Source organism: Cyprinodon variegatus, unplaced genomic scaffold (genome assembly GCF_000732505.1).
Source record: "Cyprinodon variegatus isolate N-32 unplaced genomic scaffold, C_variegatus-1.0 Scaffold2, whole genome shotgun sequence".
NCBI classification, from domain to species: Eukaryota; Metazoa; Chordata; class Actinopteri; order Cyprinodontiformes; family Cyprinodontidae; genus Cyprinodon; species Cyprinodon variegatus.
In genome coordinates this window covers 913,019-928,303 of record NW_015150455.1, presented here as the reverse complement: position 1 = coordinate 928,303, position 15,285 = coordinate 913,019, and the positions used below count along the sequence as shown (strand labels likewise).

At 38.5% G+C, this 15,285-nt stretch overlaps 3 protein-coding genes across 3 annotated transcripts in view; all 3 read right to left on the bottom strand.

The window, feature by feature from the left end:
• The window catches only part of LOC107081803 (homeobox protein Hox-A10b-like), a 2,472-nt gene extending 589 nt beyond the window's left edge, over positions 1 to 1,883 (bottom strand). Inside the window, exon 1 of the mRNA XM_015370062.1 lies at positions 1,121 to 1,883. Within this exon, the coding sequence (XP_015225548.1) occupies positions 1,121 to 1,883 (763 nt within the window). The remainder of the gene's footprint in view (positions 1 to 1,120) is intronic.
• Positions 1,884 to 6,124: 4,241 nt separating this feature from the next.
• On the bottom strand, positions 6,125 to 7,966 carry LOC107081777 (homeobox protein Hox-A11b-like). Its single transcript, XM_015370024.1, has 2 exons — positions 7,243 to 7,966; positions 6,125 to 6,387 (listed from the first exon to the last, which is right to left on the bottom strand). Exons 1-2 carry the CDS (start codon positions 7,964 to 7,966, stop codon positions 6,155 to 6,157), a joined length of 957 nt encoding a protein of 318 aa, XP_015225510.1. The 3' UTR covers positions 6,125 to 6,154.
• A 5,217-nt stretch (positions 7,967 to 13,183) lies between these two features.
• On the bottom strand, positions 13,184 to 14,276 carry LOC107081763 (homeobox protein Hox-A13b-like). Its single transcript, XM_015369999.1, has 2 exons — positions 13,643 to 14,276; positions 13,184 to 13,559 (listed from the first exon to the last, which is right to left on the bottom strand). The coding sequence occupies exons 1-2, from the start codon at positions 14,274 to 14,276 to the stop codon at positions 13,318 to 13,320; spliced, it is 876 nt and encodes a 291-aa protein (XP_015225485.1). The 3' UTR covers positions 13,184 to 13,317.
• Between the last annotated feature and the right edge of the window lie 1,009 nt (positions 14,277 to 15,285).

Genomic DNA, 15,285 nt, shown 5'->3' with positions numbered 1-15,285 from the left:
ATAATATAATATAATATAATATAACATAAATAATATAATATATATCATATAAAGGTAATCTGAATACAGATGGCGCCCTGTATATTTTCTTTTACTTGAGGGGAAAAAGATTAACTCCCACTTTACAACTAACAAATGATAATCAAGGTAATGTATAATAATCATCATAATTCGCGTTACCTGTTATCTTTATTTCACAAACAAGTTTTTTTTTCCGTTAAAATCAATTATCTGTAATCGAATATCTTTTCAGTCTTCATAATGCATTGTTAACCAGAATGTTAATTGTGTCAACAGTGATGAATAGTTTTAACTTACTTTTAAGACAACATTGTTTTGCCTTATGTTATATTTATTGATTGAAATACCTTCATATCTATGTTTTTATTTTATTTTTTTGCAGGCATATTAATGTGGAACTGATGTGCAGGGGGACATTAGTCCACTGTTTGATACTGGCAGAAATATATTTTATTGTAAAACAAGAAAAAAAAAAACAATAACGTTGAACTTTTGGCTGTTGTAATTCAGACCCCAGCTGTCACTGAACTACCAGATAGACAGCTTTAATGCAGTTGGCAATGGGATAGGAAATTGACTGCATTCCATTGTGATCAAAGTGGAAAATATGTAAATAAGTCTGAAAGTTTCCTTGACTGGATAATTTTTGAATTCATTTGCACCGATTTTACCAAACAAAGGTGACAATAATATTCAATTTAAATGTTAAAACATCATTATATGTAAAGACAACGCTTCTATTCATTATTCTTTATTGTTATCTTTGACTTAAACGATTTTTTTAATATACACAGCTATGCCCTAAAAAAGGCGCAACTAGCGGGGGCCTGTTTCCATTTTAAGCGCAACCAAAGAGGCACAATGGGTTCAATCCTCTGTTCTGATTGGCCAAGTCATGGTCAAATTTGTCTCAGCCCAAACAAACAGACCTGGGAATCTCTTGTTCACCTAAAGCTGAAACTACTCCTCTATCATGCATTAGAAACCTTAATTGGCTGTAAAACAATAACCGCCCACTTAACAAAAAAAGGAAAACATGCATATGTCTGAGGAGCTCGCTGATTTTGCTTCATTTTGCAGCAGCTTTTCAAGTTGTCACCTTTTACGGACTTGTCTCGACACTCTGCGCTGCACGCATCGGCGGGATCCGTGGAAGATGAGCTCTCCGAGGAGAGGCGGCTGTCCTCCTCCTCCCTGCTCGGGGCGCACGGTGCAGGAACAGGCGCCTCCTCGTTAACCTCCCCGCGATCCGGCTCAGCAGAGATGGACTGCGGCTGGGGGGGCTGGCCTTCAAAGCGGCTGGCTCGCTGCAGACTGAAGTGATTCATGTCGGGCTGAACATCGTGGTAGAGCCTGGAGGACGCATATGTCTGAGACAGACGGAAGTAGCCCGGGACTGGGACGGTGCTACCGGGGCAGGAGGTGGTGGAGTAGGATGTGTCTTCAGCTGTCGCTCCTTTAGGCATTTTTTCTGACTCATAAAGGCAGCAGGCGCTCTCCTCCTTTATGCTCGGCGAGAAGGAACACTGAGCCAAGTGCTGGCCGCTGCAGGGCTGATCCACCCGGCAGGACCTGGACGTTTCCAGCCACGGTTCCATCCCCTGAACATACGGAACCGAGGACGGGATCATACTTTGGGTCGTTGGCTCGCTGCGCTTCCCGACGGCTGGGAAACAGGAGCCATATGAATATTCCGAGGCTGCTGGCAAATAAAGCCCGCTGCTTTGGTAATAAGGAGCGCCGTCGGTTCTCACGTTGATTAAGGAGTCCACAAAGAAAGAGTTTCCAGCCTGGTTGTGGGAACATGACATCGTCGCGCTGTTATGTGGCGGCGGATGAAGATGGCCTTCTCTGGCTGACATTTCTTGTGCAAAAACATTGCTGAATAATTACTGATACTCACGCTTCTCACTGAAGTCTGCAGCCAATTAAAACACCAGCCGACTGCAGACTCCTCCCAGACAGAGCAGCCAACTCTAATATGTCGTATATTTTCTTTCAGACCAAGTAAAGAAAAAACTCTTATAAAAAGGTGCTGCATTTTAGCCCCGTTTTGTTAAAAAAGGAAAACGTCGAATTTACTTGGGGATAATTTCCCGAGAACTGCGATCCCTCCAGCGGCCTCACTTTAACAAGTTAGTTGCTGAGAGCTGTCCCCAGCAACTGTGCGCATTGTCGTTTTACAATCGCTTTTACAGCACAGTAAAAATGAAGGGTTGGAGAGATGCCTGTAGGAAATAAAAGAGGAAAGATACAAAAAAAAAAAGAAAAAACTCCTATGGAGGAAGGACTCTACCTTTGTAGCTCTGAACATCATTGTTGGACTTCACTTTTAAACCCTGCACCATCAAAGCCTGCAGTGGATTCCATCCGGTTATACTGTTGCACATACCAAAGCAAAGCCAGTTGTGGGATGAAGCGTAGCTGTAACATTGTGGGTTAAAATGCCTTGATGGTGTCAATAGCCCACAACTTTCACTGCACACTGGATGTGTAACCACCAGAGCGAAACAATACCCTGGAGGAACATTTATTTGGCTCAGATTAGATGGAAGAAGGGCTGGTACATCAATATATATATGTATATATATATATATATATATATATATATATATATATATATATATATATATATATATATATATGCAAATAACGTTCAATTTATGTTACACGTTATTTGTCTTTGGTTACATGTGTGCGTAAAAGTGCGATGGAAGCCAAATTCCAAAAAATCGTCTCTATGTTGAGTGGGGAAATATTCTTTCAATTAGTTATGATTTTTTTTATTGTTTTTTCTCTTGATGGTTAATGGATGAATTATTTTATCTATTTATTAATTAACTAATTCCAAGAGCATTCAATCATGTGCTATTAAAACAAAGCAAAACATCAATTTTCCATATACACCTCATTTATTTGGTTGTGCTTTTTATCCAGAAATGACTTTGAGATTAAATTGATGAGTTGATTTGGGATTTGTTCAGATTAACCCTGTTTTTATTCCTTTATTTATGTACACGTTTTCTCATTTTATTTATTTATGGATTTATGTTTCTATCGTTTTATACTGAGTAGTTTGGGATGGGTTTTTTAAAGGATGATGTGTTATTTATTGGAGCTAACATTCATTTCACGGCTCCTCTTGTTCAGAATGTTTCCCAGTGTAGAATATATAGTTTGTGGATAACTTTAAAATAATTAAAGCTGAAGGTTTTCCGGGATGCTTCAGAGAGAGACAAAGGGCCCCAAAATACATACTTTTTTTTTTTTTTTTTTTTTTTTTTTTAGGCGGGGGGCACTTAGCTGAGACAGTGTTTAAAACAGGCCTGCAGATTTAGTGCGAGCCAGAAACGTCTCTGAAGATGGGATTTGCCCTACTCCACCGCGGTCACGTCTATCTCCCCCCACAGCCTGGAGCCGTAAAGTCTAGAAATAAGAGCTGCAGTTTTATATGGCGTCAGACCTGCTGCAGTCAAACAGCGATGAAGGAAAATATCCATTAACCCTGGAGGATTATTTCCTGTCATGTTTCTGTATGCTCCTTTTTTTTTATTATCATCCCCTTATATCATTACTCTCATAAAACACACAGTTTCATAGGCAAAGATTTTATTCTTTTAAGTTTGTAAGGAGTTGTTAGAAAGTGCATGAAAAATACCACCCGGGTGGCTGAATGCGCACAACAAGCGGCTCCAAAGAAACTAAGTTTTAAATTTTTTGCCTGTTAGAAAACAAGTCAATCTCAATACACGTTTTATTTATGTCCAAATCTAGTTGAAGCGTTAACCTCATATGTGACCCTTATTCAAATAAACATATATTACAAATTATTTGTTAGTTGCATCCCAGCAATTCCTCTTTGAATTATAGATTACAACAAACGCCTTTAGATTTGTGACTCTCACATGTACATAATCTGGATTAACTCAAGTTTAAACCACCATGCAGAAGTTAATATGTCCTAAATGAAAACACATGATGATATTCCTGGGCCTACCTTCATCAAATCCTTAGATGGTAAGATATTCTAAAAAAAAAAAAAAAAAAACACCTGAAGGGCTGCAGTCCCAACTTCTTTTCTATGATCTCTATTCACGGCAATGACATTGATCTGAGGAGCGCCACCCAGTGGGCTGAGACGGAACCACCTCATAAGAACAATAAGAGCGGGAAGCGCAGAGGATACCAATCCCACCATGCAGCGGTGAGATGCTGCAACAAATGATGAAGGAAAAGTCCAAGAAGACACCTTTCAATGGTTTTTTTTTTCAGCCCCCTCCTTTAAAGTCCCGGTTAATAACCTTGGTCTCAGACGCTTTATGGCACTGCACTCCAAATGGTCCAGACGAAGCCGCCCTTTTATGGCCAAGTTGCTGGAGCAACTAGGAGGATGTGCAGCAATCAAAGCGGAATTCCTGAGAGCCCAACAGGATGCGCGATGTAGTAAGGAAGCCTCCATGCAGGACCCCTATTACATTATGACAGGCCATTCGGGTTGTTTTCAGGGGCCCGGTGGTCCAAATAAAGCTGTCTTCGTGAACTTATAGGTTAAACACATCATGCTTGAATTAAATAAATTTACTTTTCCATCTGAGTTTTTGGACTTTTATTTCGTTTGTAAAAAACTAAACGAATAAATAAGAAAATTTAAATTACTCCTGTTATCCGCTGGTGTGTTTGTTGGATGGTGATCTGGTTTGTAAAGCCTTGTAACGTGTTTGTTTCGAGGAGCTGGTTAGAAAGCTGCTAAAAACATGGTCTAAGAAATTTTAGAAAAACATTTTCAAAGCATGTGCTAAAGTGTTTAAATATTGGAAATTATCAATAGACCTAAATCATTTGATTCTACAAATCACAAGATTCTACCAAAAATTGAATTATAAGTGATTTTTTTCTTAAAATAAATGCATTTTTTCTTGGGTTGATGAAGTAAGTGAGACACTTTCACAATGGAGCAAGACGATTTACATTTAAAATAAGAAAAAAGCAATTGCATTGTCTTATTTCAAGTGCATTTAATCTAATTATCTTATTTTAGAGTAAAAATACTCATTCCATTGTCAAATCCTCCTATTTACCTACTCATATTAAGGGTGAATAGATTTAATTTAAGAAATCTTTACTTATTTCTAGATTTTTTTTATTATTATTATTTATTTATTTATTTATTTATTTTTTTGCAGTGTAGCAGCAGTTATTGATTCAAGGCTATTTAGGCTATGAGCATATTTAAACAAAATTATGTTTAAGGTGAAGCATGTGTGGGCTTATCTGCATCAAACTAACATGCATGCCAAACAAAACATCAGTATTTCCCCTCCCTAACAAATGAATGGATTCTTTGTAACAAACTAAATGCAGCGACTCTTATTTCACTATCAGATAACAGCTCTTTCAAGCATGACGCTTTCCACAGATTGTGTGTGCTGGGTCATAAAAACAGATCAGATTATGTTAAATTAGATGTTGTCCTTATTCACCAGTTTGTCCATTTTGTGGGGAATCTAAAAAAAAAAAAAGTATAATCCATGTTTACAGCTAAAACTTTGAGGGTTAAAGATGTTTAAAGACATTGGTGGGAAGAAAAGAAAAAAAAAACATTAAACCCGCCAGCTGATTTCCGTCAACAATAACGCAGACTCCAAAACATAAGCTACATAAGGGTTTCAGGTTACCACGGGCAGAAAATAAAATTATGGCGGAGGGGCCATGACGGCAAGCGCTTTCTTTGAAAAACTTTTAAAATCTGTTCGTGTTTTTAGGGGAAAAAAACACGAAAACAATTATTTATATATTTTTTTAATTATATATAGAATTTGTGTTTAAGGGGGGGAAAAGGGAATAAAATTGAAGACATTGAATGCTATCAGTATCTGGAAACTTTTTTTATTTAGAAAATTAAGTACAGTTTTCTGGGTTTGATCTTTCTGTGCCTGCTTAACCTTAAAAACAGGAAGAAAGGAATAACAATAATAATGATAATAATAATAATTAAACACAGCTCAGGGTTAATTGTATATTTTTAGGAGATTTTTAAAATAATAGAGATATTTAACAATGAAAAAAAGTCATTTTTTTCTCTCTCTTTTGGAGTGAAGGCGCTCATCAGCAGTCTTTGTTCGTTTCTCCGTTTTCAGAGCAGAGGGTTTGTGCTGTAGTATTGTAAACGGTCTCTGTTCAGTTTCTTCTCCTTCATTCTCCTGTTTTGAAACCAGATTTTCACCTGACGGTCCGTCAGGTTAAGCATCCGGGAGAGCTGCAGGCGCTTCTCCTTGTTGATGTAGACGCTGAAGAAGAACTCCCTCTCCAGCTCCCTGATCTGATACTTGGTGTACGGACACCTCTTTTTGCGCGTCCTCTGGCCACCTGCAAAATAGAATAAACATGGATTAGACCTGAATGTTTTTTACAGATGCAGTTCAACGATGTGAAATCACAAGGCTGCTTCTTTCACCATAATTCCCGGTCATGGTGGTCCTGCAACACACAGGCTTTGGAGTTCAAGTGCCCCCTCCTGTTCTCAGGCCCGCAGGAGCGACTTGTGTACATAAAGACTATGACTCAGAGTAAAGCATTTGGGTTTTCGGAAGTATTGAAACCATTTTCAAATCCTTTAAAACCTCATATTTACATAGCATCGGAGTTTTCTGTTGGTCAAACAGATGTATTATCTCTTCTGTAGAACTGAAACTGTTTCAGCTTTTTTTTTTTTGAGCGAAAATTCAATCCATCAAAGCTTGTTTTGACAAAAAAAAGATCATGTGCATTAGTTTAATTTCATATTTTATTAAAAAAAAACACTATAAATAAAACTTCAACAAATAAATAAATTAATCAAGCATTTTATGCGTTGAACTGATGCAATTCAGTCCTTGCAGGCTATTAGAAAAGCAATTTATCAAATTAATTTGAGTCTATTATTTTTAATTCTAAAATATCATATCAGAGTTTTTATGATACAAATACAATTAATTTTCTGTTAACAACAAGAAAAATAACATGCCACAGCACGTGCATTGGTGACAAGAGGAATCTTGTTTAAATTCGTAAGGCAAACTTTACGCAAATGTCTTCACGGCCAATTTCAATCCCAAGCACGTGATGCTGTAGTTTATAACAGTTTTGTTACCGAGCCCTCCATAAACCTCGCGTGCTTATAAAACTGCATATAAAAAAGCTTTAAGAGCAGCAGCGTTAGACTTTTTTCCTCTCCTCACTCACTGGTGCAGCTCCTGCTCTGCTTCTCCTCGCTGTGGCTGGATGGTGACTCCGGGCTGCAGCTCTCCCCCGTGTCCGAAGCCGGGTGATTGTGAGTCGGGCTCGTTTTGCCACCTCTCTCTGGGTCCGCCGCCGCGCCAGCGCCGCCGTCCGCGCTCCCGTACGCCGTGTCGAAGAACTGATCGAAAGCTTGAGGCAGGACGCCATTCCTCCCGACGCTGCCGCAGAAGCCAGGGGTCTGGCTGGGTGAGCCGGAGTGGCCGGCTTTCACCAGGATCTCTGCCCCCCTGGAGGTCGGGCTCGCCCAGCTGTCCCTGTGCGCCACATCCTCGGCGTAGCAATGTGGGAGACTCCCCCTGCTGTGGTGCCATTTACTGGTAGCATCGATCCCATAGTCTCTGAAAGCCACCTCTCTCACTGATGGAACCTGTGTCAGCGCTGAGGACTGGTAAGGGTAGCTGACTGGGCAGGATGACTGGTTCTGAGTTAAATAGTGAGGGAGACCAGAGAAGTCCGCTCCGGAGACGTAATAAGTGCAGCTCGGTAGATACATACTGGAACCAGACATCCGTTCATCAAAATCCATATTCTGCAGCTGGGATCGCTCTATGGTAATAATCATCTCATTGTTCCTGCGCGAGGCTGCGCTCCAGCCACTTTGAGGCAGACTGATGGAGCAGAAACCCTTAGACGTACAAGCTGACGTGAGGGATCCATCTCCATCCATTCCTGAGGGCCAAAGCCATGTGACCACTGGCACAATATGACAAATAGCCTACGTCTCGACGTGTGTTGGCTATATGAGTCTAATAGTTTTGCAGCTGGAAAAGCCAATCTTTGCATATAGAAACGAGACAGCGCCGGGGGACTTTTAAGAGCATTTTGGACATTTTTTTGGAGGTCCGCATGTAAGGCCTACTGCTACAATCAGGGTTAACTCTTCCTGATTTACACGAAAACACAATGCATGTGCAGCTTCACACCAAGCTGTTGCACCGGCCACCTTTTTCTTAACCTTTTGGTTTCCACACAAAACGCCTCACCTCCCCTCTCTTCTAAACCCCCTGGAGTCCTTTTTTTGTTTGAGCAAAATGCAGAAATCTTGTGTTTGATCCAGCTTATGAGTTACTCATGCATAAAAATATCTGGAGAGCAGAGGATGCATGCAATCTATCTAATAGGCTATATAAAGACCAATCAAGGCCCATGTTCTAAATGCACTGTGGACTGGAGCGACAGGCGCATATCCCCTTTTGTCGCTGACATTTCTTTGGAGCATGACAACTAAAAAAAGACTACGACCAACTTCATGCAGCTCCGAATTTTACGTGAAGCTGCACAGGTCACAGAAATGATTATTCGACGTAAAAGTCCAAATCAATGGATGATGAGGTGATTATCTACGTGGTCATGGCAAAGCTTGAGTTTCACGTTCAATGCAGACGGTCATGAGCTATGAATAACAGAGACAGAGAGAAGGCTGCCACGCTCTCTCTGATTGCAACGCCCCGATGTAAACCTTTGGACACGGCATATTTGCCTCAAACAAATCCCTTTGTAATCGTCATTGCATGTCAAGTATGCATAGTTAATGCGGATACATCGCAATTCTGTTTTTTATTTTTTGGGTTTTATTTTTTTGCGCAAAAAAAAAAAATCTCTCAGATCTGTCTCAAGATATCTTTATGTTGGTATACTGCTACTATTTTATTATTGTAATTTATTTTATGCTGACATTTAGAGGGAATAAAACTTAAAATTTGGTTTTAAAAAAAAGTCTGATTGCTTTAATGTTAGAAGTTTCTGATAAAAGATGGAGTATGATTTCTCAGCTAGTTTCCTGCAAACAATGGACTAAAGGGTCTCAGATCGGACACTCCAGCCTTTGTAAGGAATGTTATAAAAATCGTTGAAACGCATGATAAAAACGTACAAGCAAAATTAATCTTTAGAACGCAGATAAAGATCTTGTTTGTTTATTACTAGTTTATTCGCTAACAAATGAAAAAAAATCACACAAGCCCATGAAATTACATTAAATAGATTCTTTTTTTTTTTTTTTTTTGCAGGCTTACACTTTTTAATTCAACATAATTTAAGTGTAATAGTAAAGCAAAAAATACTAATAGCGAGTTTTGATGTTTATAAAAAAAAAAATACCAAATTACAATACAATACAGTATGTCCTCGCTCTTTTTTCAGCCTTTTTTGTTATAAACTGCCCCCCAAAAAACACGTTTTATAAGACTGGACATTTTAGTAAAGACAAATAAATAATAACTTGTTAATTTTTCTAAACCTGTCTTTGTAAGTAAAAAGAAAAACAATTCATATAAGCTGAAACAAAGCAATGCGTTTAGCCTGCCTATAATTATACTATTAGCACTTAAGTCCTTTATTCTGCTGCAGTAACTTTGTTTTACAGTAGAGACAAACTGGTTTTATAGTCTAAGAGGGGGGAAAAAAATCTGCGCAGGAAAACAAAAGCTGAATGGGAGGCATTATAAAAACGAAAAACACAGGAGAAAAGGAACTGACAAATACTGTGGGATACTCAGATGAAGTGAGCAAAAATAAATTAGGGGAAAAAAAGTAAACAATGCCAAAAAATTAAGTGTAGGCCTATCAGATAGATCAGGTGAAAGATAAATGAAGGAAACATCAGGCGTAACAAAGTTCACGTTTTATGGTGCAGATTTATTTCAGAGGCTATTTCTTACTATTGACTGGTAATTATAAAACACTGAAATACAAGGTTTATTCCTGTGTGTGACTTTTGTCAGTTTTTTATGAGTATTTATTTTGTGGGAACATCTTTCTAGTCAGTAATTTATTTTTATACTTTTTTCTCTCTAAACAGTGATAAAAACGTTTTGTATCATCTATTTTTATGTGAAGAGATTCGCTTTTAGCTGCAGTCCAGTGAGCAGGATCTCCTCTAATAAACAAAGGCGGAAAGCATTAATAAGTCAGCCACGTTTTTGTCTGAAGGGTCTAACACTGTTTTTGTGATTTCATATTGCAGCATATTAAGCAACTTTTACATTATATATTTGTGAGCTTCTCAGTTTTGAAGGCTGTCCCCTTGGAATAGAAAAAAAAGATAACCTACATGTGTAAATAACTAGTAGATGTGGTTGAGAAAAGAAAGGGAGAAATATGTTGACTTTAAAAACATCTAGAGTTGATCAAAATGACAAATCAGTTCCCCTTTCTACTTCCTTTTTAAGTAAATTTAGAGCAGTGTATACATGTAAATAAATAATTAGGTAAAATAGACGATTTTCAACATTTTCTTTAAGAGAAAGCGGTTGACCTTATAGCCATATTAATGGACGCGATGTTTGGAAGGGAGATGCAGTTACATCATTCACCAGTAGAGGGAGCAAAGACACAAAACAATATCAGCAAAGTCAAAGTGCCATTGTGACGTCAAGACTTATGGTTAAGCGCTAAAGATGCATTGTTTAAAAAAGGGTCATCTAATAAAAAAATTATTTATTAAAGATGAAACGTCCTCCGTGTAATTCTAATAGAGGAGCATTAAAATGCATTCTCACCAAAATGGGATAAAGATCATCCTTATTTTAGATGACGTCACACATAAACGCTTAGTTTAACAGTGTCACCCCCCGATATAATTTTACATTGGCTGATGTTATCTTTATTCATGGTTTACATTTATTTTTCTTTTAAATAAGGCTGTGGATTAAATAATTAATGGGTTTTTTTTCTATACATTTTTATATAGAGATTCCCCCCACTTACAGGAAGCAACATATGTCTCAGTTAAGAGATAAAACGAGCCAAATACTAACACATATTTTGTGTGTTAGACCAAAAAAAAAAACGCAATTAAATAAGTATAATTAATAATATGGTTACAAGCAAAGGAAAAATATCCGATGACAGACTAAGTTTACTTATAAAGCTTTATTTAGAGCTCCTTTCGTTCTGTTGTCATTTCTTCCTTTACTATTTTTACCCCTTTGAATCACTTTTATCTTCTTGGTTGTTTGGCAGATTTGATGGATCTTTAAGCTACAAAATATCAACTTATTCATATTTATTTAAATGTACTTTTATGTAATTTCAGAGGGCTGTGTCGCTTTTCCCCTGGTTAAAGTTTTACAATCAATACATTAGATGTTTTTCCAATGAGGCTCGTTTGCCGGATTAAAAACACCTTTCTAAGAAAAAAAAAAAAAAAACAATATCGCTTAAGTAGACATTCTAAAAAAAAATCCCCCCCATTTTTACTACACATTTTGTGAAAAACAGTGTGAATGTAAAAAAATATATATATTTCTTAGACAAATAGGCCTACATTTGTGTGATAAAATGTATTTTTATTTTAATATTCTCATTTTAAATAGTGTGTTTTCCTTAGGAACGAGAGGAACTCACAATAATTAACAGAAAGATAAGCTTGAAAATAAATATCAAACAAGGTTGAGTTCATATAACACTACTGATAACTACTGTAGACCAGTAATTCTTGCTCCCGTTGCCATTTCGCACCTTTGCTGCTCTGGAACTCTGTACAGTGGGCAACTCTTAACAAAGTCGGTGGAGTGGCGGCCCAGTGTTTAGGGCACAGAGTTGAAAATCCTGAGTTCTGGGTTCGAAACCCACTCCCACCACTCTAACCCTAACCCTCAATTTGAGCATCCCCTTCCTGCTTTATGTAATGTCTGAGGCCATGCAACCATATTTCAACGCATTCTTCCCTAAAGCAAAGAGGAAAACATCCTTTAAAAATAAAAGCTGCAGAAACGTCTATGAAACGTCGGGTACGAAGTGACAAATTGAGCAGCATCCAACAGAAGCAGCTATAGATTAAAGATCTGAAGAAGAAAAAAAAACTGCGCTTACAAAGAATCACCACAAGATGGCAGCACAGTGTCTCTGAAGCCACGACTGGGAGCTGAATGCAACTAACGCAACCCATTTATTATTAGATTATAACAGTCATATTTTCATTTGGAACCAAAACTTCAATCATTTAATATGACAAAAAACAAACAAAACAAAAAAAAGAAATAAGAAAAGAAAAAAAACGTGACAGCAGCTTTCAGTTTATTGTCCAAAAAGTTGACTTGTGAATAAAAGAAACAGGAAAATCACTTGGTTGCTCAGAAAATATTTACACTTTATGTGAGATTCACTCGTTTTAGGTAAGCTACTGTTAATTTGAATGCTATATATATATATATATATATATATATATATATATATATATTCTTTTTTTTATGAGGGCTAATTAAGTGGGCCTTTTTGTTTTAGACAACCTGATTGATAGATCCTTTAATCAACCGTGGCGCCACTGAGGGGTGCCGACAAAGTTGCCAGAGGCCTCCTTCACAGTTTATCTTTTGGAAACCAAATTGAAGACAGAACAGAATGAGTGAACAGTGGAAATATTAAATTATATATAAATAAATATTTAATAGGGATGTCCGTTCTTCAGTTTTATAATACGCCACCTCAATATCTCCCTAAACATTCCCAACAGTTTCATGGGTTGAAATCTTTAAAAAAAAAATCCTAATTCTATAACCAACCAAGTCTTGATAAAGTTTTATTTAATAAGTAACTGAGAACGAGCACATATCCTGAAAGAAGTGGGTTTTTAAGAAAAATCAAATTTCACCAACAGGGATTGGAACCAAATATGCAATTGAAAAATCTTCTGACAGTCTGCTTAAGTCATTCCTCCCCACAGTCTTAAACCAAAACCTGTTACATTTATTATTCCATGCGCTCCTCATGGGGAAAAGAAAAATGCGCACAATTTTCCGCCGTTGAACCCCTTTAATGCAGATGATGAACACTGAGTCATTCCACACAAAATCGCCCCAAACTCTTATCACTTCCGACCTTCCACGAACAGGCCCCACGGAATGGTTCCAATTAAAACGAGGAAGGAGAAGTTATAGTTCAAACCAGAGCCGCTCTGGGGAGACTGTGTAACAGTTCATAAATGGAATAAATTATAGCACAGTTTTCTGTCTTTTTTTTTCTTCTTTTTTTCACCTCTGATGAAAACGCACCCAACTCCTGGGAATGACTCCAGAGCTAAGTGGAGCTCTTGAACTTATTGACAACTTTTTTCTCCTTTACGCGCCTGTTCTGGAACCAAATCGTCACTTGTCTCTCTGTCAGGTTCGTCTGCGCGGATATTCGCCTCCTTTTGTCCTTGGTGATGAATTTGTTGGTGGCGTACTCCCTCTCCAGTTCTTTAAGTTGCACCTTAGTGTATGGTACGCGTTTCTTTCTTCCACGGCGGACTGAATTGTCCACACCACCGGATAAAGAGTCTGGAAAGAAAAAAAAATCAGTATTAAAATCAGAAATAATTGCAGCAATACAAGTTATAATGAATGATTTTTGAATGAATCACCTTGTAATGAGGATTTCCATAGAGAGTTTGCCTGCGTCTGTTCCTTGGTGCAGTAAACCTGTCCACTCCACCCGTTGGTGATGGTCCAGGGCTGATAGGGCTCCATGGGCAACAGAGACTCTCTTGGCTCCGATGGCGCACTGAGTGCAGGGACCACCGGCACATCCAGGTAGCTGGGCTGATAGGGGCTGGAGGAATAACCCTGGTAGAAGGCAAACTCCTTCGCCCGGGTGGAGAACTCCTCACCTGAAACTGAGGAGTCCACGTATTTGTCTCCATAACCGGAGGGCTGAGAGCACGCCTTGACGCCGCCGTGTGACACCCTGCACGGGTAATAACCGCTGCCAAAGTATCCGTAGGGCAGAGAGGCGTTAGGTGAGCTTTGAGTTGCAGAGCAGGGGCTGCACTGTTTGCCAGATTCCCCCACGCTGGACACTGGCCCCTCGCTGGGAGCATAGGTGGTGCTGGGAGCCAGAGAGGTCGGATGCGCCAAAAGGTTCCTGCACTGGTTCGCTGCGAAGTTCCCACCGGTGAAGCCTTCCATGTTCTTGCTTCTCTCCTCCTGTGCGCCGCCGTCGTAGAGGAACATGACTGGGTCGATCCAGGGCGAGCCGAGGAGTAACGAGGCGGTCATAGCATGTCCTACATGGGAGGAGAGGAGGTGAGAGTAGAGGAGAGGCTCTTTTTCACTAATCCCCTCGACTGAGTTGAGACAGAGACCCGGGGCTGAGTAACGATCCCAGCACAGCAGAGGGCTCCGGGATCGGGAGGTTATTGGCCAGGGTTAAACACGTGATATGCAAAGGAGATGATAAACGTCTCTGCATCTGATAATGCAGACAGGGCAACATGTTTGCACAGACGTTGGCCTCTTCAACATTGTGCCAAGATGCAGTTTTTTTGTTGTTGTTGTTGTTTGTTTGTTTTTTTTGGAATTAAAACCAGTTTTTGAAATTCATTCTAACTGAAACGTTTTATGCTTGTTACTATATGATTACAATGATGCAGTTTATCATTATTGTGTCATAATTGAAAATAAAGCGTTTTTCGCAGAAATATAGTGCCATTACGCACGTCATTTAGTCCTAATATTGAGGGTAAATGTGCAATACGCTAAACTGTTTCAGATTACGTGTAGGATTATTTTTCGACTGGGTTAAATATGTACTTTATAGACATATCTGGTCAAACAAACACCTCCACGTTACGCAGAATTACGCACTGATAAGAAAGGTTTGCCATTTTCTTATATCAAGCAGCAAACAATGCACGTGATGTTATGGCTTTAGTTGTTTTTTACTGCATTAAATACATTTCAGTAGTTTTATAAATGTGTCTCAAGTACAGTTTTGCGTTTTTATATTTCATTATTATTATTTTATTTGAGATTTTACAACATGTCAGGTCGTAGAAGCGAGATGTTAAACACCACAGCATGAGTGAGACATAAAAAAAAACACTGCGGCACTAAATCTAAATAAAAATCAAAGGGTAAATAATATTTTATGCATCTTTTTGCAAAAACAATCTATTAAATGCAAACGTGTATTCTGCTGGACCATAGACAGAGAAAGTAACACTACTTGTATAGATTAAAAACGAATTAGTCTTTTTCTTACCTTCTCAGTGAATTCATTAACTAA

Bases quoted from the DNA above. Each gene is read 5' to 3' on its own strand.
- LOC107081777 (XM_015370024.1), bottom strand. From the start codon at position 7,966: ATGGATGGAGATGGATCCCTCACGTCAGCTTGTACGTCTAAGGGTTTC. The intron at 6,388-7,242 runs GTGAGTGAGGAG...TCTATTTTGCAG, and splicing joins GCAGAGCAGGAGCTGCACCA to GTGGCCAGAGGACGCGCAAA.
- LOC107081763 (XM_015369999.1), bottom strand. From the start codon at position 14,276: ATGACCGCCTCGTTACTCCTCGGCTCGCCCTGGATCGACCCAGTCATG. The intron at 13,560-13,642 runs GTGATTCATTCA...TTTTCTTTCCAG, and splicing joins ATGGAAATCCTCATTACAAG to ACTCTTTATCCGGTGGTGTG.